The 26,171-nt window shown below is 40.3% G+C and overlaps 1 protein-coding gene across 6 annotated transcripts in view; it reads left to right on the forward strand.

The window, feature by feature from the left end:
* Window positions 1–26,171, forward strand: part of dop1a (DOP1 leucine zipper like protein A) — a 29,326-nt gene that overhangs the window by 377 nt on the left and 2,778 nt on the right. The window contains exons 2-33 of one of the 6 annotated variants that reach the window (XM_067511907.1): window positions 1,656–1,851; window positions 2,204–2,385; window positions 2,480–2,650; window positions 4,898–5,087; window positions 5,473–5,571; window positions 6,411–6,510; window positions 8,287–8,369; window positions 8,966–9,080; window positions 9,272–9,392; window positions 9,777–9,896; window positions 10,726–10,843; window positions 11,699–11,728; window positions 12,772–13,038; window positions 14,240–14,756; window positions 15,960–16,243; window positions 16,340–16,492; window positions 16,622–16,722; window positions 16,888–17,153; window positions 17,289–19,407; window positions 20,065–20,176; window positions 20,312–20,494; window positions 21,315–21,440; window positions 21,650–21,784; window positions 22,135–22,190; window positions 22,324–22,428; window positions 22,633–22,699; window positions 22,926–23,070; window positions 23,899–23,978; window positions 24,551–24,660; window positions 24,926–25,075; window positions 25,743–25,804; window positions 25,971–26,123. In XM_067511907.1, coding sequence (XP_067368008.1) covers window positions 1,714–1,851; window positions 2,204–2,385; window positions 2,480–2,650; window positions 4,898–5,087; window positions 5,473–5,571; window positions 6,411–6,510; window positions 8,287–8,369; window positions 8,966–9,080; window positions 9,272–9,392; window positions 9,777–9,896; window positions 10,726–10,843; window positions 11,699–11,728; window positions 12,772–13,038; window positions 14,240–14,756; window positions 15,960–16,243; window positions 16,340–16,492; window positions 16,622–16,722; window positions 16,888–17,153; window positions 17,289–19,407; window positions 20,065–20,176; window positions 20,312–20,494; window positions 21,315–21,440; window positions 21,650–21,784; window positions 22,135–22,190; window positions 22,324–22,428; window positions 22,633–22,699; window positions 22,926–23,070; window positions 23,899–23,978; window positions 24,551–24,660; window positions 24,926–25,075; window positions 25,743–25,804; window positions 25,971–26,123 — 6,658 coding nt within the window. In that variant the 5' untranslated portion in view covers window positions 1,656–1,713. Of the gene's footprint in view, window positions 1–1,655; window positions 1,852–2,203; window positions 2,386–2,479; window positions 2,651–4,897; window positions 5,088–5,472; window positions 5,572–6,410; window positions 6,511–6,545; window positions 6,862–8,259; window positions 8,370–8,965; window positions 9,081–9,271; window positions 9,393–9,776; window positions 9,897–10,725; window positions 10,844–11,698; window positions 11,729–12,771; window positions 13,039–14,239; window positions 14,757–15,959; window positions 16,244–16,339; window positions 16,493–16,621; window positions 16,723–16,887; window positions 17,154–17,288; window positions 19,408–20,064; window positions 20,177–20,311; window positions 20,495–21,314; window positions 21,441–21,649; window positions 21,785–22,134; window positions 22,191–22,323; window positions 22,429–22,632; window positions 22,700–22,925; window positions 23,071–23,898; window positions 23,979–24,072; window positions 24,525–24,550; window positions 24,661–24,925; window positions 25,076–25,742; window positions 25,805–25,970; window positions 26,124–26,171 lie in introns of those variants that run through there. The other 5 variants (XM_067511905.1, XM_067511908.1, XR_010914941.1 and 2 more) reach the window with 5 other exon arrangements.

Genomic DNA, 26,171 nt, shown 5'->3' on the forward strand with positions numbered 1-26,171 from the left:
CCATAAATGAACGACAGCCACGGCTCTCATGTCAGCTCGATCTCTTGTCGTTGTCAGGTTTTATGTACGTGAGCTAGCAGGGAATCTCCCCACCTAGCAAGGGACAAGGTAGCCATTAGCTCATTTCTAACGTTAATTTCGCACACAATCATACAACAGTAACACGCATATTCATATTTTGACATCACTTCCTAACTCAAGATGCCTTTTATTTTTTTGTTACCTGTAAAATGTGTGTATGTTAGGTCCTACCATATCGTTACGTATTCGTTTCGCTGCTTTATGGACGATAGATTTGTGGAGGTTACATTGTCCGCCAGTACTATGTTGTTGAGACTGTCAACAAGTGTGTTTTAGTCTGTGGGAGCTAAATCTTTAGCTGTCACACCATCACGACTGCCTCAGACATGTATAGTCAAGTGTATAGTTGCTTCTCAAACATTTTGAAAAACACATCACTCTCCTTTTAATTGTCTGTGTGCTATATTTGACCTGCCACTGTAGCACAATCACATGTGTGATTAATATCATTAATTAGCAGTGACTCACAGATAAGGTTGCCTGGGATACCTTCACTGGTTCTGACTCACCACTAAGCCTGTTAGTTCTATCTTTCTACTCTTGACAAGTCAAAATGTTCACCATGAAAATGACTGTTGACCTCCTTTTTTTTATCCTCTACTAAAGCAAATACTTAAAAGTTGTTTTGAGATTATAGGAAAATCAGGTTGTGCCACCTGCACAATATTCAGCTATTGTTCACCTACAGGTCAGTAAATATTGGTGAAACAAATTGTCCTTTTATGAGCTAATATTATCTTATTCTATCTCAAACATTGGTACTGGCTTCAAAAATCAAGTACAGATAGCCACATAATTATTTCTAATCTGTCTAAATATTGAAAAACACCTGCCAAGCTTTTCATTTAGACTACAATTTGTTACTTAATTCAAAGAAATGTGCTTTTTTTCAAGGAGCAACTACATTATGATGACATCATATTCAAAGTGTGATAATAAATGATAAATCATAATAGATTTTCTGTGCATAATTTTTAATTGACTCATTAAAAGTTATAGGGCATGTTGCATTTGATGTGTACCTGTGTTAGTAGACAACAAATATACTCCTTGTAAAAGGGAAGATGTAGTTTGATAAATATGTTTTAAGGGCAGCCCAGGGAGCAAAGCTGGCAATCTTCTTGGACATGACAGTATCACTGCATGCCAACAAGAATCCGTGTCAGGGTGAGGTTGCTTGGACCCCCTTGGGATGTTAAAGGCCAAACACAATTCTCTCCTTTTTACCAGCTGCAGAAAGCCCATTGCCAGGAATTACTCTTTGTGAAAAATTGGATTGTCATAGTGACAGCACCAACAATTTTATGAATACTTGTCTCTTCAAAGCTGTTGTTGTGAAGTCATTTTATGATTTAACACACCCGCTATCTTGGATTATTCCCAAACACATAAAACAGTGATTGTACTGGTGGCACATGTCAGACTTTGCTCCTGATTATTTACACCACTCAGTCAGTACTACAGTAGTTTAGTTTTCTTGTGTCATGGTTAAACATGAGCATATCCAAATTTGAGCTTTTTATCACTGTGTTCTCATCTTATTATGTTTTTTTTTTTTTTTTTCTTCATTGCAGGTGTGATGTACATATGCGTGCTTGGTGTCTTAAATTAGTAAAATAACCTCCCAGGAGAATGAATACAGAGGAAGTGGAGCTGCTCGGGGACTCCAAGTACAGAAACTATGTGGCAGCAGTGGATAAAGCCCTCAAAAACTTTGAGTACTCCAGCGAATGGGCAGACCTCATCTCTGCATTGGGCAAACTCAACAAGGTAAAGATGTGACAGGCCACAGCTTGGAGAGATTGTATGTTGCAGAGGAGGAAAAGCTATATAAGATACCCTCTTTATATTATGCTACATTAATGGCATTGCTTTCCAAGTTATTGGTCAGCTTAGTTCCGACCTTTGGAGGTTTTCCCTAAAAAGAAATAAAGCACCTTTTCATGAAAGAATATAGAAAATCCATCAAATCAAAAATGAGTTTACATATTATTGCTGGAGGTATCAAAACAACTGAAAACATTTTACACCAAATTTCACGCTTTTTTTTGTGAATTGTACTGATAAACATTGTTGTTGACATTGTTTATTTCTGTATGTCATTCATTGCATCCTGGTGCAGGTTTTGCACAATAATGCAAAATACCAAGTGGTTCCCAAGAAGCTGACAATAGGCAAACGGCTGGCCCAATGCCTCCACCCTGCCCTTCCCAGCGGGGTCCACCGTAAGGCCTTGGAGACATATGAGATCATCTTCAAGATCATTGGCCCCAAGAGGCTAGCCAAAGACCTCTTTCTTTATAGGTAGGTATTTCTAGATGTTACCACATAAAGGGCCAATAACCCCCAAGCTTTCAGCAAGTATCAGATCTCAACACTGTCTCTTTCATTGTTGCAGCTCTGGCCTCTTCCCATTACTCTCCAATGCCGCTATGTCTGTGAAGCCTGTGCTTCTGGGCCTGTATGAAACGTACTACTTACCCCTTGGAAAGACTCTGAAACCAGGTCTACAGGGGCTACTGACTGGTGTACTGCCTGGTCTGGAGGAGGGTTCTGAGTACTATGAGAGGTAAGAGAAACAGATATAGAAAGAGAATACTTGTGGGTGGATATGGATGGCTGTATACTTGGATGTGCACATGCTGGCATTGAAACAGGCCATTAGGAGAAGGTATTTTATAGCATATCTTGGAAAGCAAATGATTGCATATTCTACGAATGATACATGAAATATAATAATATCTCTGTCTTAGTCATAGGAACAAATCTTGTGGTCTAGCACTACGCTAAAATAACTATACTACTCTACAGATAGGGAGGGGTCTGATATGTCAAGTAAAAACTATTGTAAGGTTTCATCTCATCACTGTTAACACGATTATACTCAGATGCTCTAGAGGGCGCTGCAATGTCATAACTTGCCCAGATGATGACTGAGAGCAGAGTTTTCTAGTTAGCAGTTGGTGTACTTTCAGTTGAAATTTCCTGTTACAATAGGATAGTTAAACAAGTGTGAAATAAAATAATGTCTCCTCTTTTGCAATTGAAAATGGAAATTTTGTATTAATAAAGAAGTCCTACTCAATCACTGGAGATTGAGTTCCATATTGTCTTAATAAACTATTTGGATTCAGAGAAAGCTCATTAAAATTAGTCAGAATCAGAATATGATTTATACACCTATTACCAACTACAAGGAATTCCGTGTGGTCGATAAAAAACAATGAAAAACAATATACATACTTACATACTGCTACCACTGGTACTACTACTACTGGTAAAGACAGAAATGTACATAAAAATAAGTGATTAAATTATTTATGTTCTGTGTAGTGGAGGCCACTAATGCAACTACATCTCAGTAAATACAATAAACACTACAAATAAAAAGTTATGGATATTCGACTTTGGGTAAATAAATTGATCAAAGGTACATGGCCATTGCGAGGCTTTAAATGAGATGTTCTCATACGGAAGTTGGCCCTTAGCTTAGAGTGTCATCAGCAGGTTGCAACACTGACACAGAGAGACTGGAAGATTTACAGAAATGCATAAAGTGGACGCCCTTCGGCCACATCCCATGCTCTTCACCGCTTCACTGGGAACAGTGCCAAGCCACGCAACTCCAGCATATTTAGGGAGGAGGGAGGCACCCAAGTGTCATTTCAGACTATTTGAAACAGCTTTCATCGGCATGGTCGACATGTTAGATGATCTGCACGGGTACCTGACCACACCACCAGCTATACGCGTCATCATCTTGGGCCAGGGAGCATTTGTACTGGACGAGGAACCAGTGGGCCTCAGTGCTGTTCTGTGATGAAAGTCGATTCACATCGTGCAGAAGTTATTGCAGCTAAGGCTGTTGGAGACATCAAGGAGACATCAGCACTATGCATCAGCCACTGTTGTCACCAGACGAGCCTTTGGAGAGTGGTGTTACAGTATGTGTACTCAATACAGAACTGCCCTACATATTGTAAATGGTACTGTGACAAGCCAATACTACCAGAATAACATCATTAATCCAGTCATTGTGCCTCTGCATGAGCAACACAAGCCTGATTTCAACTTTGTGGACGACCCATGCCCCCGCTCATCGAGGTTGCATCATCAGGGAATGGCTGCTGGAGGCTGGGTTACCTCAAATGGAGTGGCCTGCACTTTCTCCAGACCTTAATCCCATAGAAAGCCTATAGAGAGTCATAACCCTGCACCCCAGAACCTCAGTGACCTGAGGGCAGCCACTCAAGAAGAGTGGAATGCCACGCCTCGGCAGATTATAAGTCACCTTGTGAACAGCATGAGATGTCCTTGTCAAGCTGTAATTGATGCTCAAGGACACATGACAAGTTATTGAGACATTTTTTGTTGTGGTATACCAACCACTGTTGTTAGCTTTAGTTTCAATAAGAAGTTTGAGATGAAGATTACCATTGCATGCTTCCACTTAAATGCCCTACTTTTATGATATAATATCACCCTAGCGTTAACGTTTTATACTATCCATACATTTTACCCGAAAGTCGAATATCCCTTTTTGTGAGTAGTGTATGTCTGTCTACCTCCACTCAAATGGAGCAGAAACACACTGTTAGTTCATGTGTCAACAACGTGTGAAGCAATTACCAATTACTATAAGCAATAACTTGCACTGATTTTGTAAACCAGCTTTCCAGTTTACATGGCAGTTAAGAAATGAGCTTTCACACGAAAAGCCAGCTGTAGCATGGTTACTGAAGTGCTTGTACAGTACATAAATTCACTGACCAATGTTGTCGTATTTGTGTTTTTCTTTTTTTTGTTTTTCTTATAGAACTAACACCTTCTTGGAGAAGGTGGCTGCAGCTGTGGAGCAGTCTGCGTTCTACAGTGCCTTGTGGGGCAGCATCTTGACCAGCCCTGCTGTGCGTCTCCCAGGGGTGACCTTTGTTTTGCTGCACCTCAACCGCAAGCTGTCTATGGAGGACCAGCTCTATGTCATGGGCAGTGACATTGAACTCATGGTACATGAGAAACATTTACTACCCATATCCCATGTCATAATATTTAAATACACATTTCAAAGAAATTTGCATAGCTGAAGTGCTGTGTTGTGTATGTTTTGGATTAGGGCTCAGTATGAAAATGTTTTCATTTCCACAAAAAATGGGCGGTGTGGTTATAAAACGCTGGCAACGACGGTGAATGTCGATAGTAAAACACAATAAACCATAGATTTTTGAGTTGGTGTCTGCATACTCAGACTATGAAAGAATACGATCAAAGATATTGTCACGGGCAATAATTGGCCGTCCACACAGATGTATCGAGAGTTAGTGTGTCGATCTGGAAGGCTTCATTGTGGAATTTGTAGTTTGTTGAAGGACTGTCTGTTTTTGTGCTCACCAGGTGGAGGCAGTCAGTACCTCAGTCCAAGACTCCAGTGTGCTGGTGCAGAGGAGCACCCTGGACCTGATCCTCTTCTGCTTCCCCTTCCACATGAGCCAGGTAAATAAAGCTGTGTGTGAAGTCTGGCTGACTTTTCAGTCCTTGGTGTTAAAAGTGTGGCAACGATTTATGCGTCTGTATTACAATTAGGATTAGACCAAAACAATTAACAGTTATATAATATCTACTGTGTCAGTATTAATTTAATAATTTTAGATGTGTGAGTAGTGCTGCATAATTTAATCACATTATTTTAAATCTCAGTTGAGATCTTGATTTTCACTCACAATTGCTTAAAATGTATGATAACACAATCTTAAAGCAGTTGTCTAATGTTAATTGTAAAACCTTCAAACTAATGTTTTTCTGTGTGTGGAAAGTATATTTCTAAGGGAATAGAATAATTGTAAGTTTGTGTGACAGCACAACAGCATGTTTCCTCTGATCAGATTTCTCCCTCCCTCTTGGCTCTTATGCTTGTATGTCCTTTTGCCTCTCTTTAAGTTAAAATGACACCAAAACAAATTTTGCAGTGCATATTTGAAGAATAGCTTTAAGTCTGTCATTGACCTTTTAAAAAAGACAATTTCAGGCTTCAGCTACAATATAAAAAGATCCAGTAGGTGGAGACAGGGAGAAAAGGGACAACAGACCTGGTGCAAAGGCTAAAATCATGCTTAGTGCATTAGTATTGGTTGATGGCTTATGGAAAGGGGGAGTCTTTAACTTTGTCTTTAAGTACTCTCCCAGCCACATGGGTTACTTGTGCTTGTTAAATCCTTTACCTCAAAACATTTCTGAATCTGTCGGGTCTGGGACACAGCTCGTATATGATGTCTGCAGTCCTTCCAGGAAAAGCAAGACAGTCAAAAATGTTCCATGTTTTCTGTTGTGTTCAGGCTACTCGCCCTGACATGATCCGGATCCTGTCGGCAGCATTGCATGTGGTTTTGAGACGAGACATGTCCCTCAACCGCAGACTCTACGCCTGGCTGCTGGGTGTGAAATTCACACACAGACACACAGACACATTACAGTCACTCAAATGTGCAGTATCAGATTTCCCATTTGTCACGAAATGTCCTGGAATATTGTAAAATCTCCAGGAAAATAAAGAAACTTGGAACTTTAATTTAAACCTAGATTTTCCAAAGTTAAGAGTATTATACATGATGAAATACAAAGTTAATAAGCTTTTCTGTTTACAAAGTTTTATACACTACATATATCCATGCTTTTTTTGTGTCTCCTCTTAATGTTCTGTAGAACATACAGTAGGCTAGCATCAGCTGTGGTCATTGTCTTACTTTATTTTTTCTTGTTTGCAACTCACTGCGGACGATCATGCTGGTAAGTGTCTGCATAGATAAGAATGGCAATATTAGGATATTTCACATGCCTGGATCACCATAAAAGATCATAAGCAAAGTGAATGTCAGGATTGTACTGTACTTTTCCGTTAATACTTTTACGTTATGTGATTCTGAGACCAGCCTCTCTTAGTATTTTTCTTTTACATTGAATGATGTATTTTATTTTTTTGTACTGTTTTATTTTGAAAGCAATTAAGTTGATGATAACTAAGCTTCTATCATGCAGAGCAGTTCAATACCATGGCAGAATTATGAGTTATTTCTGGCAGTGGTCACCAGGAATTTACCCAGATAACAAGAATGAATAAAGAATGTCCAGTCATAAAGACTATTTAAAGTTAGGGTTTTGGTTTTCTGAAGCTGGTCTTATTCCAATATTCGTATTCAATATTCTGGTCTTATTATTGTTATGTACCTGACGGGCTATGTTGATGTTAATACTGCCTCGTTTTGTTATACACTCTTCATCCAATTTCACCCAGAATGCTGATCATAATAAATTTAGGCCAAAGTGCACAAATCTTATTCTATGTGAAAATGTAATCCCAAATTCAGCTAAGATTCATATGAAATTTTAGCATCCCCATCAATTCCCCTTAATCGATTTGGCATTTTTAAAAAGTTGGAGTATTTTTTTATTTTTTATTTTTTGTCCTTTCGGCTTATCCCGTTTTTGTTTCACTTAAGCAGTGGTGGAGGGATATCTTCCACCGGCTTTTTTATGCTCAGTACAGATTTAATCAGAAACGCAGTACAAATACTTTGGTACAGACTAATGGTTCCGTCAAACATGTCAAGATTTGTATGCGTTAGCATACGTAATACACCAGTGATAAAAGTAGATGGGGGAACTGCTATGCAGCTGGCTTGCACTAAATGCAAGCAACTAAGTTGAGTTTGAAATGGAGAAGAGTGAAATCGAACAACCCTGTGATTGGTGGGCAACTGCTCTACCCAACAATCTACCCCCTGAGCCACAGTCATACTTGGTGTGCCTATCTAGATTTTTACTTCTGGTTACCATCGTTGTTTCTCAGAAATTTCTACAATAGTTTTTGTCATTTCTTGTTCAAAACGGCATTTGTAGATACAGAACATACCCTGTTTTTTTGGCAGTAACAAACTCATGGAGTCCAGGCAATAGCAGGTGAAGAGCTGAGCAAATCCCCCATGCACAAATAAAATCTAATGTTCAGAGCAACTTTTTTGTTTCTAAAAAAACAAACTGCATAAATACTCTAGCTATTGAATCTTAGACAGCATTAGCAATTTAAGATAAACAAGCTAAAAGTCCAGCTAAAAAATATGCTGTTGGAAAACGTTAATGTCTGATCATATGAGTATAACTGTATTGTACATCTTTGTTCTTTTGAAGGCTTTGACAACAACGGGGTGATTATAGGCCCCCGCAGCACTCGACAGAGCAACCCAGAGGAGCATGCTAGCCACTATTTCAATACATTCTCTAAGGACATGCTGGTCCAGGTGAGGTTTAAAATACTAATCGCGAAAGAAAAATGTTAGTAGTTTTAGAATGCCAAAGAAAGAATGCCAAAGAATGCTCGGCTCTCCTATTCCCAACAGCCCGTCCTTTGAAGACAGTTTCCACTTCTCCCAAAGACTCTTACAAATGCATACCCACACTTGCGTAATTGGTCTTGCTCCAAACTGCGCTGGCCCTTTTGGCATGTGATAAATTCTGATCCTCCAGGGGTTGGATCAAAAGGCACAGAGAGCAACCAGGAGGGTAGGCATTGCTTTTGAAAGTATTTTTGTTATTTTTTTATTTTGCTCCTTTGCCATCTGCTCTAAGATAGCTATTGGAGCTCCCTCCATTGGGATTAGGACTACAGGGACCGTCTGTTCCACGCCTCACGAGGTTATGTGGCAGATGAGGCGTGAAACACACAAAACCAAATGGGGGAAAAAAAAGAGATGCTTAATGCAAATATGAGATGGATTCTTCCTGATATTATAGAACGCAAAATTAAATGCATAAAAATGAAAAGCAAATTGGTGTGTACTCTGCTGTGGGAGTTTACAGATCTTTGTTGATCTGATCATTGACTGTGTGTGTTCAGGCAATGGTGGGAATCTTGCAGGGCAAAGCCAGAGGCGGGGAAGAGGAGAGCATCCTCATGCATGACCTCAAGCCATTTCGCATCCTGATCAGCCTGCTGGACAAGCCAGAGCTTGGTAATCCATCTATTAAAATTTAAACAATAAATTTGTTAGATTTCTAAATACATAAAATAGGATGTATGTCACACAACTACACTTATAAACTGAATGTAATAAATATCCACCTTTATATGACCTGACTGTGCAGATGCCACCACAAACATCTACGAATACATAATCCCTGCTTTCTGTATTTCTCCCTCCAGGTCCAGCAATCCTAGAGGATGTTTTAATTGAGGTATTTCGGACACTACACACACAGTGCCGAACAGAGTTGGACCTCCAAAACCAAAGTCCATTCAGCAAAGATCACACACACCTCAGCAGGTCAGTAAAGACCACCACTTGAATGGTCTGCACTCATTTAACGCTTTTCTACCTATTGTACTCAAAGCACTTTACACTTCTTCTCATTCACCCATTCGCATTCACAATCACACTCACACACCGATGGAAGAGTTGCTATGCAGCTGACCAACGCTCCCCGGGAGCAACTAAGTTGGGGTTCAGTGTCTTACTCAAGGACACTTCGACGTGTGACCGGAGGAGCTGGGGATCGGTGGACGACTGCTCTACCTTCCTGCGCCACTAGTCAACTTGACTGTCTATGCCCCCAAGACATCAGTTATGATAAAACTTAACTACTAATGTGTTGAGGGGAACTATGGATTTCATTATGCTAATTTTTCCTCTTCATTTTTAATATTTTAGTAAACTGCGAGAAAACAAGAAGACAGCAGAATTGGTTAAAACAGCCAATCTCCTCTTCAACTCTTTTGAGCCGTATTACATGTGGGACTACATTGCTCGCTGGTTTGAGGAGTGCTGCAGGTTTGTATGTTTAGTTTAATGGTAATGGGGTAATTAAATCTTTATGAAGCCTTTGGGCTTGTTTTTGCTTGTTTAGAGCAAAGTAATATAGAGATTTGAATCTCTTTGGTGAGTACAGTGACATCTGGTGTTTTACATTGTGGTGGCAGCCCTTTAGACCCAGATTGATGGCTTTTATTGCAGTATGTACGAAGTACTTTAAATGTGCAGTAAAATTAGCCTGCATGATGTTGTTAAATTTAGATGGCTGATCGGAAGTGCTTCTTCAGTATTCATTGTCATTTTTACTGTGTAATTTACTACAGAATAAAAGAGTGTATTTACAAAAGTTACCCAGAAAGTCTAAATATAATGTACTTTATGTAATTAATAATCAGCCATTTTATAACATTTTTATGTTTTTGTTGGGTTTCTGGACATTATCATATTCTCATTAATTATTCCTTTTCCACTGAAGTGCCCGGATTCTTTATTGTTTGTTTTGTGTGGAAAACTCTTAATTCATATAAGCAGTAACATTTAAAGCTTAGGGAATTACCATTAATAATTGTTTACAAGATCTTTTTGTTTTGGTAGTAATGCATCCATCTCTAGTGTATCTATTGTACACTTGTGAAGTGCTCAGGAACACCTAACTACTGTCAGGAATTCTTGGATATACAGTAAATGGACAGTTTAATCTGGGAACACAAAATGTCATGTGTTGGAGCAGTATTTGTTCGGCTACACCCATACCGGAACGTCTGGATACACAGATGTGCACACTCATAACTAACATTAGCCACTAACTATCAGGCATTACTAAAATAATTGTATGACTCTGTTGCAGGAGGACTGTGAACAGCAGCAGACATGCACAACAACAATCTGGGAGCTTGGATTGCCCAGAGCTGTCATTGGTGGAGTTCTGTCAGCTGGTTGATTTCCTGCTGGATATTGTTTCCTTGGTGAGACTTTTTCTTTGTTGTTTGTCCTTTCTTCCTTTCTTTCTCTCTCTCTGCACTTCTTTACTGCTTCCCTTTGACTTTTTCTTTGTCTACATTCCACTTTATTTGCTTTCTCTCCACTAATTTTTCCACTAATGTTCTTTTACTGTCATACTTTCCTGCTCTTGTTTCTTTTTCTCTTTTACACATTTTACTTTTAGTTCATATAGTTTTCTCTGTATTTCTCTGTATTCCTTTTAATTTCTTGTCATTTATTGCTGGCTTTATAGACATTTTTAAATTGCTTTTACCTTAAGATGCTTCTTCGTCTTCTGCTTGTGCTCATACTTTTAATCTCATCCTTTGTCTCTTACTCTCCCTCTGTTTTGGCTCACGAACCACCTTCCAAAAACCAAAAATGTACCACAGATATTTCTGATTCATTGTCCAGATTGTTCTCAGATGTTTTGGCCACCATTATGTAGTGTGTGCGCCTCCTGTTTGTTCTAAGTACTGTTAGTGTGTAAGCATTCCTCACACAGGTTAAAAATGCCTGTTTTTTTATCCCCCCCCCCAAATATATTGTTTGCATCATCTTAGAAATATTCTTCTTTATATAGTATTTCCAATCTGAATAGTTTGGAAATCCTCCACTCTTTTATTACCCTGTTGAAATGCTTGTGTTTTGTGTGTGTATGTGTGTGTGCATGTATTGTGTTGGGGGAAAACAGTTAAACAATGTTGTGATTGGTTGGTTTGTGAAAGTGAAAGTTGAGAAGGTGTTTGCCTGTGTGGGTGTTTGTTTCTGCAAACAAAGTGTGGCCTGTGCTCAGCTTGTCCCTGTCTGTTCAAACTTTCTGCTCTTTCTCCTTGAAGCCCACTAGAAGCATGAGGGTAATCTGCCAGGTAAAGTACTGCTCTTTCCTGCTTTTTCACCTCATCCTGCTTCACTGAGGCTATGATAACATTTATGCAATGTCCTGCCAACATCCCTCAGGCCATTGTTTGTACCCCGCTATGACCAAAACCTTCAGAATGGCTGACTTATTGTCACATTTTAATAACAAAAATGAACATGATCCCAAGGGAGAAGTGGGATTATAACAGTCATTCTATGTGATGAAAACTTACCCTGGCTGTTTGGTGTGGATCTTGTCAAAATGAAATCTCTGCCCAGTGTCTATTTGCATTATGTTACACATGCATGCAGATATATGCAATTGCAGTGCTCACATATTTGTAAGATGAGTTTTTGTATATGTTTGCATTTTTATGCTTATTTTAGGCATTTGACGTTTTAATTTGCTCATTTTTGTTTTACTTGAATGCTTACTTATTGAGTCAAAAAAACCATATTGCATAAGATGGCATCACCACACTCGTGATGCAGTGCTAACTTGCAAGGAAGCAATAGAATGTAAATGTTGAGTAACAAAGGCTCTGCACATTGGGAGTTTGCATCTGTAATTATGTATTGTTTGTAATGTAAGGTATATAATGTATTTAATGATGGATGCATCATAAAATACCTCAATTGTGTCTTTATATTCAGAACTTTATTTAAATCAAGGGCAAAATTCTATAAACATTTTCACCCATTATAATGAGAGAACCAACTAGGGTGTTGTCACACATGTCCTTTACATTCTTTAAAAGAAATAGGAATATATCTTACTGAAACTGGCAGAAGCTGTAATAACTGGAAAATAGAATAGAAAAATAGGATTAATACATTTGTTAAGAGTTCTCTGTTGATATCTAAAGTAAGTATCTAAAGTCTATTTGATATCTAAAGTAAACAAACTGTATTACATTAATCCCCCGTGAGACTGAGTTCCTCTTAACCGAACTACAGAATTGTTGGTACTACTTCTTATCAGGGTCATGTCCTTCTAAATATCCATTAAGTAAAAAGTCCTCACCTCTTATGTTTTTTTCATCATTTCCAGGAAACATACATAGAGATCCAGACAGAACATCTCCCTCAGCTCTTGTTGCAGATGGTAGCAGCGCTGACCTGTCACTTACAGGCCCTAGACCTTGGAGAGCTCACACACTGCCTACGTCTCTGCTCCAAGATCCTAAGCAAAGTTCAGCCACCGCTGGTGTCCCCTCTGACGCTGCCCTCAGGCCCTCAAGCTCAGGGCATCTCCAGCTCCATGGCCAATCACTTGAACTCAGCCAAGGATAAAAGCAGAGACAGGGAGGACCAATTGGTGAGGAAAGCTGTTCTAATAAAAAGGGCAGTGCTCTTAATTAAAAATGTTTTAACTCCACTTTTGTCTTGTTGCTTTAGTAGTCAGTCAGAAATGTTCACAAGCTTCAAAGCAAAGGTGATGGCACTGCTATGCCAGTGACTCTGAAAAACAATTCCCTACTGATAATTCTGTTCTGTCTGTGATCCTTCATAAAGCTTATGATAAAAACATTGGCCCTGTTGCTGCTCCAGGCAGAGCAAATCCCAGTTTTTCCCACTTGAATCACTTACACTACAAGTTACTGTCCCAAAGCAGTTCATGCTCTGATAGTGTGCTCTGATCCCTGAACAGGGCCGGCGCTTGTTTCTTCCTAGCCTCCTGCCCTGTGCTGTGGTTGGCTGGTTGGCTCTGCAAACCCACATTTCCTTAAAACATGGCTTTTGAAGACTTGTTCAGAACAAATACTTTGTTTGGCTGTTCGGGGTCCTCCTGGTCCCTGTCCAGCAGCCTGGTTGTTGGGAGCTCAGTGATGCACGATTTGAAGTTCAGTCAGTCCTGTGCCCAGGGATAGATGGGGGCTGGATAGATAGCAATTGCCCCATGAGAGGCAAGTGGAAAAGGGCGCTTAATCAACAGCTGAGCTCAGCTTGCCTTTTGTATTTTAGGAGGAAATTTACTAGACTAACTTGTGATGTCTGCTTGGTAAATTCCATCTATTAGAGTGGAAAACATCCCACATACATCTACTGAATTCTATAATGTCCCCACCCCCACCCTAAGAGGCTTATAGAGGACGTGCTAATGTGCCATCTGAGTCCAAGCTCCAGAATGCACATGTTGCCTTGATCAAATTGGATACCTGGAAGCCCACCGGGCCCTAAAATATGATGTGCCCTCAGATCATCAGCCGCACAGTGTAATGAATATATGTAAGGGAAATGGAAAGGTATTATCTCACAGTAACAGTAATTTTTTACTGCATTATCAGAATATGTTACGCGATATTGCATTTCCTCGATGTTTAATAAATTGTTTATAGATTAAATTATAGATCTGTCTTTGGCAGGAAAAATACCATAGAATTGAAGGTACATTATAAAATTGCAAATGATGCTAAAAATAATTTTCGCTAGCTGTGTTTGCAGTGTAGGTATCATTACAGTCTTTTTTTTTCCTCCTTTGTCTCTTTCACTCTTCCTGGAACTTATTCATTCTGCAGGCCATTTGTGCTACTCTGGAGCTTTCTAACACTGGAGAAGTGTTTGATGATGGAGAAAATCCTCCCAGCAGCCGTTCGTCAGAAAGTGGCTTCACAGACTTTGTCCAGTACCAGGGGGATGGCCCAGAGGAGACAGGGCAAAACCCTCATCCCCACCCAGCAGTCAAAACAGGCCGTCGCTCTTCAGGTCCATCTCAAACTAAACCTTTGGACAAACCAGTCATGCAGTCCTGCCTGGAGCACTTCGAGCAGTTTCTCTCCCGCCTCATCCCCTTGTATATAACCCCTGGCCATGTGGACAGACCTGAGGTTGAAAGACATGAGGCCATGCAGTCAGGACCTCTGGTTTCACAGCACAGTGATAATATGGAGTCATACTCAGGTTCTGGGAGGATTCAGAAGGAATGTGTTGCTGCCTTCACTGCTGCCTGCCAGCTCTTCCTGGAGTGCTCCAGTTTTCCTGTCTACATTGCAGAGGGTAACCTCAAGTCATCACCCACACAGGAAGAGCAGTTCGGTAAGAACCAAAACTCTGCATTAATGAATTGCACAAACCTCTTTATATCAACAACTACTTTCAGTATTCGATATTAACACTTTCCCGCCTGCCTTAACTCTTACGTTCAGCCAAAGTGGAATGCGTCATGCAGCTACCAATTGGAGAAGTGAAAAATAAATATGACATTCTGCAGTGTTTCCCAAACATTGATTTATGTTTGTTGCCCCACCACAAATTTCATTGTAGACCTACGTGAAACCTGTTCGATTTCAAAGTGTCCACAATCTCTCATTTCTGATGAACAGGAGACTGGGTCATTTTATTTTATTCTAAGGCTGTCCAACCCGTTTACAGTCTTCACTATAATATCCTAAAATATTAGTAATGTTGATCGGCACTACAAATGAAGTGTTCTCTATTTTGTCATATTAATGTAACTTACATCAACTTACAGAAGAGTCATTGTGTCCTTCCACAGCTTTTACAGACATGAGCTGCACCCTGCCAGTCGAATTCATACTGTGAATGTGGCAATTTTTCTGTGTTGTTATCAAAGTGTTGAAAATATTCATGGGGTACCTATAATTTTGCATTTTTCTTTTAGCTTTACATTTAGAACTGATCGATGCCATACCTGGTTAAAAGAGAACTGAAAGGTGCATCGACAAACAGACACAGTTCTTAAACCCTTCCCGTTCAGAAAGGCCAACCTCTGTCGCACATGAAAGAAGCTGATTGAACTTTTGACATAGCAGTACAGCTGTGCCAGAGTTGATGCTAAAATGTAGTAAGCAAGTTTTCTCGCCATTAATAAAACATCCTCTACTACAACAACGTTATTTTAAATATTGCCAATAAGTTAACAGGTAAATTAAAAAATGGGATATTAACATTTTAACTACTTGGCTAAAAATCTGTATCAGTGAAATCTGCAATTAAATTAGCAAATTTCAAGCAAAATATGTCCAGACCCTGTTTATTATGTAAATGGCCTACATTTTTTATTCTAAGGTAGGTAAGTATCGGGTAACTATCGGGGAAGTTAAACTTCTCACCTTAAGGGCTAAGTGATCTAAAAGGTTTAATGACAAGTCCTGAGTATTAATATAAATTATATTTTAGCATTTTGAAAGAAGTGCTGTGTGCCAATAATAAAACCTCTAAGCACAAGATAAAAACATTGATGCGTATCCCTGTGATTGATGTGTATCCCTCCTTCAGACAGCGAGCAGCTCGGGCTACCAGTGTGGCTCCAGACTCTGATGGATGCTTGCTGCCTGGCCAGTGACTTCAGCCTGCAAGGCGCGGCCATCTCTCTGCTCATGGATCTAGTAGGACTGACGCAGTCAGTTGCCATGGTGACCGCTGAGAGTGTGGCCTCTAGTGGCAGCTCAGAGACTACCCAGCCCATGAGCCCAAGCCAGGGTCGAGTAGCTGTTGTCATCAGGCCACCACTCACTCAGGGAATGCTAAAATACATTGCTGACAAGACAAATTTCTTTAAGGTACAGGTCCTGTAAGGTTGCAGATGTGTTTTTAGTGGTCTTCAATTTTTCATGCTCATCTCTAATCTTCATGCTCATCTCTAATCTTATGCTCAGAGTGTGGCTCTGATCCTGTGGGACCAGCTAAGTGAAGGAACACCTCAGCACCATCAACGCAGCGTGGAGCTCTTCTACCAGCTACACAACCTGGTGCCTTCCTCCAGCATTTGTGAGGATGTGATCAGCCAGCAACTCATGCACAGAGAAAAGGTCAAGCTACAGACACACACACACACACACACACACACACACACACACACACACACACACACACACACACACCATTTCACTCTGTCTGTAAATACAGAAACTACATGCTGAAGCATCTTACTCTTGCAGAGAATTCAGCTGGAGGCACACGTGAAGTTCTCAGTGCTGTGGCATTTAACACGAGATTTGAACATCCCCAAGTCTTCTCCTTTTTGCCGCACTTTTGACAGGTACATTTAAACTTGTTGTGTTTCATTTATTTGAAATATTCCAATATGGCATTACTGCGGTTGTATTTTAAATTAATTGTCTTTTCTTTGATTCTGTCTTTTTCAAATGTGAACTGCCATTCACACCCTTCTTCTCTTTTTTTGTCTTTTTATTTTGTCCTTTAGATCTCTTTTTATCATGCTTGACAGCCTGAGTTATTGGGATCCATGTACAAGTGCAGTTGGTCGTGCTTGGCTGAATCAAGTCCTTCAGAGACACGATATCGCTCGCGTCCTAGAGCCCCTCCTCCTTCTTCTGCTCCACCCAAAGACCCACAGAGTGTCCATTCAGAGGGTACAAGCCCAGTGCCACTGGGCCCATGTCTTCCCTGACCCACCTGAGAAAGAGCCATCAGAACTCATCTACACCAGGGACTCTGGCTTCTCAGACAGTGAGCAATAGCTGTGAAGCCTGCTTTTTTCTGATTGTGACTTGTTTCTTTTAGTCCATCAAATTGGTTTTAATTTACTGATAAGAACATCTTTCAATGTCAAATGATCTTTTTCCTCTTTCTTTCTTCCATTAGATTTTAGTCAGATGCAGGGGGACAGGGTGACACAAGAGGAGCTCCAGGGGCTGGGAATGGCTGACATGGAGCCCTTCTGCCTGACTGTCAACCCTTTAAGTGACAGCCTGTCTTTACTGAGCCTGAGCAGTGAGAATTTGCAATTAGCTGGTGAATATCACCCTTCTGACCAACAGGGGGAGGCCCAGAGCTCAGATTCTAGTGGCTCTCACTCATCCACAGTGGAAAATGGTAGCTTTGAGGAACCAGAAGGTGTCAGTGGCACAGTCAATAGCTCTGACAGACAGCCCAGTTCGTCAAATGATTTGTCTGAGCATTTTATAGAAGAAGTTGTGTCCAGTGTTATAAAAGAGCTTATAGACAGGGTCCTTAGTTTAGTAGATGAAGGACCCATGGAAATTTCGTCTGCACCTCAGACTGACACAGACAGCACTTACTCAGATACATCCACTGGTCCCCATCTTGAGTCTAGCCCTCCCTCTGACACCAACCTTCAGACTCTGCCAGAGATGCTGGCTGAAGGCACCCTAGAGTTCTTCACTGTCACACCGGCTGAAGTTTCTGCAGAGGAGCAGCATATAGAGGGCATCACCCGTCATAGTTCATCTCCTTCCATCGTCACATTGCCTGATAGTTCCGAGCCAGCCACTCCAGAGCAAAACCTGCAGGTGGACGATTCTCAGGCCCGTAAACGTAGCCATAGCAGCATCCAGCTCAGCCTCAAAGGAAAGATCATGGAGAAGCTGTCGGACAAATCTCCAGGGGCAAAGCCCAAGATCAAAAGGAGCAAGAGGAAAGAGGAGGAGAGGCAGAGAAAGGCAGTAAATCAGGCTGAGAAACTGCGGCCGCCCAGTATTTTCTTCAGGGACAGCCTGGATCTAGAGAACTGGTATAGCTGTGGCGAAGGAGAAGTGTCTGAGATTGAGAGTGACATTGGCTCACCTAGCGGGGGCTGCAGTGGGACTGCTGGGGGTGTTAGCGTCACAGGACGCAGATCATCTTCTGCCCCGCCTCGTTTTAACATCCATCCTCTCTACCAGCACGTCCTTCTCTATCTCCAGTTGTATGACTCCTCCCGGGCACTCCACTCCCTGTCAGCTATTGCAGCCATGCTAAGAGCTGTGCCCTCAGGGTTTGTTAGTGCCATCTCCACCACCAGCATCAACAACACCTACACTCCACAGCTCTCTTTACTCCAAAACCTCTTAGCCCGTCACAGGGTCTCTGTTATGGGCAAAGACTTTTACTGCCCCATCCCCCAAGATTCCCACTCCCACTCATTTCGCAGCGCTATGTACCTAGAGATCATCATCTCGCTCTGTCTTTACTTCATAAGAAGCTATTACTCTGCCCATGTGGCAACAGGGCCTCAGGATTTGGCAGGAAACCGTGCCATGCAGTTGACCAGTGTGGAGGTCTTAACTCTCCTATTTAACGAGCTAGCCAAAGTTACAGGTGGCTCAGCTAAGGGCTTTGCTAGTTTTATTAGTGATGTACTCTCTAAGTGCAAGGTGCAGAAGGTGGTTCTCCATTGCTTGCTCTCCTCCATATTCAGTGCTCAGAAGTGGCACGAGCAGCGGGTGGCAGGGATGAATGTGGCCACTGTGGAAGAGGGTCTGTCAGAGGATAGCGTGATCAACCTGTCAGAGGACCAGATAGACAACTGTAGTGCCATCCAGTCCCAGTTGCTGAGACTGCTACAGAGCCTGGTTGTACTTGAACACAGAGTGCTGCTACGAGCTGATGAAGGGGGAGAAGGAGTACCTGTGGGAGGAGGCACAGGAGTTGGAGGGACAGGATGTAGTGCTGGGGCAGGGTTTGAGGTACTGGGTGGAGAAGTGGATCATGTTAACCCTCAGCAACCAATGACATCCCTGCAGTACCTTCACGGACAGCCTATTACAGCACAGGGTATGTTCCTGTGTGCAGTGATCAGGGCACTGCACCAGCACCACGCTTGTAAGATGCATCCCCAGTGGATAGGGCTCATCACAGCTACCCTCCCGTACATGGGAAGGGTGCTGAGGAGGGTGGTAGCCTCAGTAACTCTACAGCTGTGCAGAAACCTTGACAATCTTCTTCAGCAGTACCGCTATGAGACTGGGATAACTGAAACCAGGTATTTAAAAATCTGCATGGATCCTCAAAATCCCATTCTGTTTTATTAGCAAAGTGTTCAAGAATTCAAACATTGTGGCTCCGTGTTAGGTTCCTAAATACAACACCTGGTGGTTTTAATGTCAGTACTTGCATTTTCACTTGAATATTGAGTTTGTGGACTTCTGCCACCTCTGTACACAGAGTATTACATTTTGCTTTGTGTGAGGCTGCTTAGAGTGACAATGTCTTCAATGACATTATTTAGATTAGATTAGATTATTTAGATTAGTGATAATGCTGTGGCTGCATGGTGTTAAGAGTAAAACAGAGTCATTAATATTGTTAAAACATGAGAAGCAAGGTGGGAATTGTGATCAAAAGTAAAGAAAACAAATAGAAAATATTAAAATTGATCAGATTGATGTGACTTCAGTGGGGCAAATATAAAGAGTTTTCATAGAGGTGATGTAATGCAAAGTATGGCCACCAGATGGCAACAGTGGCCAGCAGATGTATTTGCTCTCATACTTCCATCTTCTATCTACTTCCAATCTGTCTTTCTGATGTACCAGTTATGCGTAATGGGTGATCATTGAAATTATTGTGTTGACATGTTGAAGCATATCGATTTAAAAATATGTATTGATCAAACTGCATTATTTTCCTCTGTCTTTAGACCCCAGTGGATGGCTCTTTGCATCCCTCCTGACTTGATACTGACAGTGCTTGAGGGAGTGACAGCCATCATCCATTACTGCCTGCTGGATCCCACTTCCCAGTACCATCAGGTGAGGGTGCTGGGGTCCATACCCTTATTTACTGTATAGACATTCAGAATATAATGTATATTACCATATGCTTGAAATTTTGTATTTTGATTGCATAATACAGTATTTTACTATAAGAGCTATTTTTCCTATCAGTTACAAGTGAGTGTTGACCAGAAGGACCTGGCTGAGGCTCGTTCAGGCATTCTGTCCATCCTCCACACTATCATGTCTTCGGTCACCCTGCTGTGGAGCATTCTCCACCAAGCTGACAACTCCGAAAAGCCAGCTGCTGCCTCTGGTGCCTCCACTTCCAACATTAACTTGGGTTCCACTAAGGTGCGTATATTCAGAGTTTTTTGCCTTCAAAGTCTCAGTAATGCATTGTTCACAGATCACTCATCTTAATTAGAAACTGTTTTTGACTGAACAAACAGAAGTGTCTTTAAAAAAAGGTTACTGTCCATTTTCACTCGCAAAAAGTCAAACTGCAAATATGATGAAGTCAAATTTATTGGGCAAAACCTGATGTCCTCTGCATGTAACATACACCTGTTTGTCATGGGCTTCTGAGATTGTATTGGACAGCAAACTGTGGTATGTAAGTTGACTGGCTGTAAATAACCTAAACATGTGTGCAACCCACCCTTACAACTCCATAATAATTAGATTAATGGTATCTACAGTAACCACTGGACTGACAGAAAAAGTCGTTATTAATATAATTCAGTGATTTCTGTTAGTTTGTTTTATCCAATACAGAACACTTATAATAATGACATATCCTGCATCTCTTTAGGAGTAAATTTTAATTGCCAGTTTGCTAATTTAATGTGATTTTAAAATACACCTCTATTTGAGTTAGAACATTTTCATCAAGCAGTATAGACAGTGATTACCAGCAAACAAACTTTACTACACACCATGTATTAAAGTTTTATTTTATCAGTTAACTGGATAAGTGTGGAAGATAGCATGAGATACAGACCAGTCCCTTTAGGAAATGTCAATTCTTAGTTTATTTTTTCATATTTCATTTAGTTTTTGCATTCATTTGTTTTTCACATACTACATCATACATTGAAAGGCACTTAATGTATTGTTGCATGGTAAGTCATCAGGTTTCCCTGTCTAGCCTGCTTTTTCATTTCTTCTACAGAATCTCCGTCAACAAATCTTGGAGTTGCTGGGTCCAATCTCTATGAACCATGGTGCTCACTTCATGGCAGCAATAGCCTATGTTTGGAATGAGAGAAAACAGGTCAAGACTCCAGTCAGAAATAAGGTGGGTGTTGTACAGTAAAATAGCTCTGCCCACCGTTTAATGTAAAAACATGAATGGAAGAATAGTAGCGATTTCTCAATCTTTTTTTAATTACAGCCCATTAAGAAAATCTAAAGCCCGGTGTATTACTACTATCTACTCAATATTTACTGTGGAAAATTGCTATATAGTCAACATAACATTCACTTACATTACTATATGTCTTTCAGGTGATTCCTTTAGCTAGTGAAGAGCAGCTGCTGCTAGTTGAGCTGGTTCGTTCAGTGAGTGCCATGCGCACTGAGACCGTTATGCAGACAGTCAAAGAAGTTTTGAAACAACCACCTGCCATTGCAAAAGACAAGGTTGGTGTTTTACTTTTGTGTTGCTATTGTCAAATGTACAGTTGTGTTGTTAACTACAGTAAGTATTGTAGTTTAAGGATTTTAGCTCCATCCTTTGACTCCTCAGAGTATGGCTATTAGTCTCTGCAGCATTGTGACAGACTTCTATATAACCACATCATACATTCCACTATTTATACTATTAGAAGATGCTAATATTGTCTAAAAGAATAAAAGAAAATATATGGTGTGTGGACTTAAGTATTTATTAATTGTTGTCCTTTGTTGTAGAGTGGAAACTTGACTCATTTAGGTTTTTGAGTCTTATCCTGTCCTAAGGCCTTTAATATATTTCCTAACTATATCTACAGAAGCATCTCTCCTTAGAGGTCTGCATGCTGCAGTTCTTCTACGCCTATGTACAGAGGTAAGTCCATTGCTTTTTAAAATCTGCTGATATGCATCTCTCTTAACTGCCATCATTTTTAATCCATCTAACATTCATAAAGGTGCCAAGCCCTCTAAAGCTTTGCATATGCTTGTATCTCTTTTTGGTTTAGGATCCCTGTGTCCAGTTTAGTCGACAGCTGGCCTTCTCTGCTAGCACTGCTCAAGGACTCTGTGCAGTTAGGCCTGCCTGCCCCTGGACAGTTTCTTATACTAGGGTTGGTATCTCTTTATTGCCTATTTTTCTTGTCATGTAAGTGACCCTGTATCATCTCAACCAGCTCTATTTATCAGCGTGTTACTCACAGTTTGTCGCAATGTGGATGTAAATGACTCCGTGTGTAGAGACTACAAGTTACACTTGTGCTTTGTATTCTTTATTTTACATGATATGGGTATACTTTTGTCTTTTTATTCTCCAGAATTCTGAATGAGTTCATTTTAAAGAACCCCAATCTGGAGAGCAAGAAGGATCAGCGCGAGCTGCAGGTAATTACTAGAATCACTTTCACTCAAAATGTCCAACTTTTAGTTGTTTAGATTGTGGCTTAAAATCAGATTTTATACAGTTTTAGTAGCCAGTATGTATTTGTCATGTCAGTGATAACTTGAACGTTTGTATCAGATTCACCATCTACATACAAAATGTAAATACTGTATCCTGCTGATAAATCACATACGTGTATTACTAAATTAATATTATTTGTGTGTTTAGGATGTGACCCATAAAATTGTGGAGGCCATTGGAACAATTGCAGGTTCTTCTTTGGAACAAACCACATGGCTGAGGAGAAACCTTGAAGTGAAAGCTTCTCCTCAGATAGTTGTAGATGGAGTGAACCTGGAAGCTGATGTAGAAGGTTCGCTGCCAGCAAACACTTTATTTGACCTCAATATTGTACTGGAAAAAATGTCTGATAAGGCTGTTTCTGTGTCACTGGATAATCCTATATGTGCACTACTTTGGCCAGTAACTAATTTTGGCATCTAAAGTAAATGATTTAACATGTGTTTTGGTTTGTCACATCATCTTAATTGATTGAGAGTTTCTCTATGCGAATAGTGTAAATCAGCTATAGCACAACCATAAAACTAAATAAACATATCTAATAACCTAGATCTGTGGACACTGTTAGAATCCCATAATCTATGGGCCCTGTATATGTCAGGGATTAATGTAATCCAGGTAAATTAAGCTTTAAACATATTCTAAACTAGATTTACATATTACTCAATTACAAATTAGTGGAGAAATATAACTTTAGATTTATCCTTAGAGAACACAGTCAGTGAATAGTGTGATGAATTCTGAAAATGTAAATAATATATTATAGCCTTTGCAGTCACCAGATCCCAAGCTAATTAGCCATCTATGGGACATTTTAGAACCATGCATATAAAAAGGCTCTTCACCAAAACAAAAAATGAGAGGTTATGTTTTGGCAGTTCTGACGCTCCAGTACAGTTCCAGAGACTTGTAGAGTCTAATGCCAAGGAGCAGGTGGTGACCCACCATACAGAGACAGTTGCTTTTCTATTTTCTTTAAATGTGTCACCTGTCCATAGATCTGTCTGTTTACATGTGAAAGATGCTCTAGAAAAGCTTGTGGAATTTGAATAGACTTTGCATGACATTATTATCGTCTGCTGTGTAGCTGCTGATAATGTTTGGTATGTGTGTTTTGTAGATTTAATGCTCACAGTGATGGAGGCTTCCAGCTTCACTCCATCATTGTACAGTGTTCATGCCCTCACACTGTTGGCTGAGGTAAAACATTGTGTCTCTGTGATTCACCTTAATCCTTCACGCACTCCTGTTGTTTCTTTAGACCCTCAGCTACTTATTTCTGTCGTTTATCTAGATTATGTCTCGAGATGTTCTCACTCACATTTACCTGCAATGATTGGACCCGTTGGTCTTGGACAATAACACCCTCCCACCAAGCTCCTCACAGCTGATTTATGACCACCTCCCCATATGTACTCTAGTAATCTAATAAATGATTGTGTTTGATTTGGTGTTGAGCTGTGAGTGAGCTGAGCTGATTTTCAAATTACTCACCCTGTTCTTCCGTCTTGGATATTTTCTTTCAGTGTGTTGCTCATTATGCAGCTTTAGCCTGTGCAGTAGTAGATCAGTGGTAAAATTAGTATATTCTGCATTGCAGGTGCTTTACTTATTTCGGTAAAGGAATCAAAGTAGCTTTGTGTTTAAAGACAAATGTCCACTAATTCTATTAATACTAATACACTAATATTATTCTGAAGGTCAGTCAATGCTGCCTTGCTTACTGAAAGATAATTGCATGGGACATAATGAATGCTGTATTTATTTGTTAGGTACTGGCTCACCTGTTGGACATGGTGTTCTACAGTGATGAGAAGGAGAGGGTGATTCCCCTGCTGGTTAATATTATGCACTATGTAGTTCCCTACCTTCGCAACCACAGGTGGGGAAAATCTTGTCTTCCTGGCATATCCTTTGACTTGCTATGTATGTTTGTGTTTGGAGGATAACATTGCATTTTAAATTGCTTTAACTTCCTCTTTATAAAAGTCTAGTAAAGAAATTAAGTTCCAAGGTGAAACAAGTTTAAATGTCAAGTAAAGGAAAAATATGATAATTTTGTGTGAGTAGGGAGGATATGCAGTGAAGTGTTAATATGAGTCGTACATTTTGGATGAAAGTGTAATGTTTCCTGTTTTCGCTGGCAGTGCTCACAACGCCCCCAGCTACCGGGCTTGTATCCAACTGTTAAGCAGCCTAAGTGGGTACCAGTACACCCGTCGTGCCTGGAAGAAGGAGGCCTTTGACCTTTTCATGGACCACACCTTCTTCCAGATGGACTCTTCCTGTGTAAGCCAGTAAGTACTGTAAGAGAGTAAATTGAAACATGCCAGTGACAACATTTACGTGTAGTCAATGTGCTAGCTAGCTAGCTAGTGTCAAACAGTAAGCTTAACGAATTACAAGTGCAATAAAAAAGCATGTTCGCTCAAAATGTTTGAGATGCCTTTAAGATTCTACAAAATACATGAATGAAACAGAATAGCCAAAGAATAGAAATGATATATTAAAATAGTTCACCCCAATATGAAAAGCTTTTATTTCTATAGTTGTTTCGCCAAATAATGTCTGTGTATGCCTCTCAGCCCTGTGAATGGGCTCAGCATCCTGCGACCCTGAACAGGATAGGCAGTTGCAGATGGATGGAGATCACTTCAAAAGCCCACAATACCAAAAACGTTTAGATTTGTCTTTTTTTTAATATATATCCTTTATAGTTTTTTGGTATTATGTGCAAGAAACATATGTTTTAAGGGGACTTACAGTGCAGATGGACATTATGTTAGTAAGGGAACATAACTACTCTTGGTTAAGAATGTAACATACAGGTTGGGTAAATTATCTTTTAACAAACTGGAACTTTGTTTGGGTAAATGCCAGAAATGAGATATTTGTATCTGTAAATGGTCCATGCATGCTTATAGAAAATGAATCTAACAACAACATTATTTGTCTCATTTTCAGCTGGAGAGCAATTATTGACCACCTGATGACTCATGACAAGACCACATTCAGAGACCTAATGAGTAAGTTCTGTCCTTTAGATTTGGTTTAACTTACAAATAAGTGTTTATCTAATGACTGAGTATGGTACACAGTTACCGGATCGTGTTTTCCTGTGACAGTTAAATCCTATTGACAGGTTAAAGAGTAGCAGATATATTAATAATGACCATGTGTATTTCCATTTAGCCCGAGTGGCTGTAGCCCAGAGCAGTTCCTTGAGTCTGTTTACTAACAGAGATGCTGAGCTGGAGCAGAGGGCCATGCTGCTCAAACGCCTGGCCTTCACCATCTACAGCAGCGAAGTAGACCAATATCAGAAATATCTGCCAGACATTCAAGGTAAATATTACATACATCCACTATCAGAGTGATGAGGGAAATACAATT

Source organism: Channa argus, chromosome 7 (genome assembly GCF_033026475.1).
Source record: "Channa argus isolate prfri chromosome 7, Channa argus male v1.0, whole genome shotgun sequence".
Lineage (NCBI taxonomy): Eukaryota > Metazoa > Chordata > Actinopteri > Anabantiformes > Channidae > Channa > Channa argus.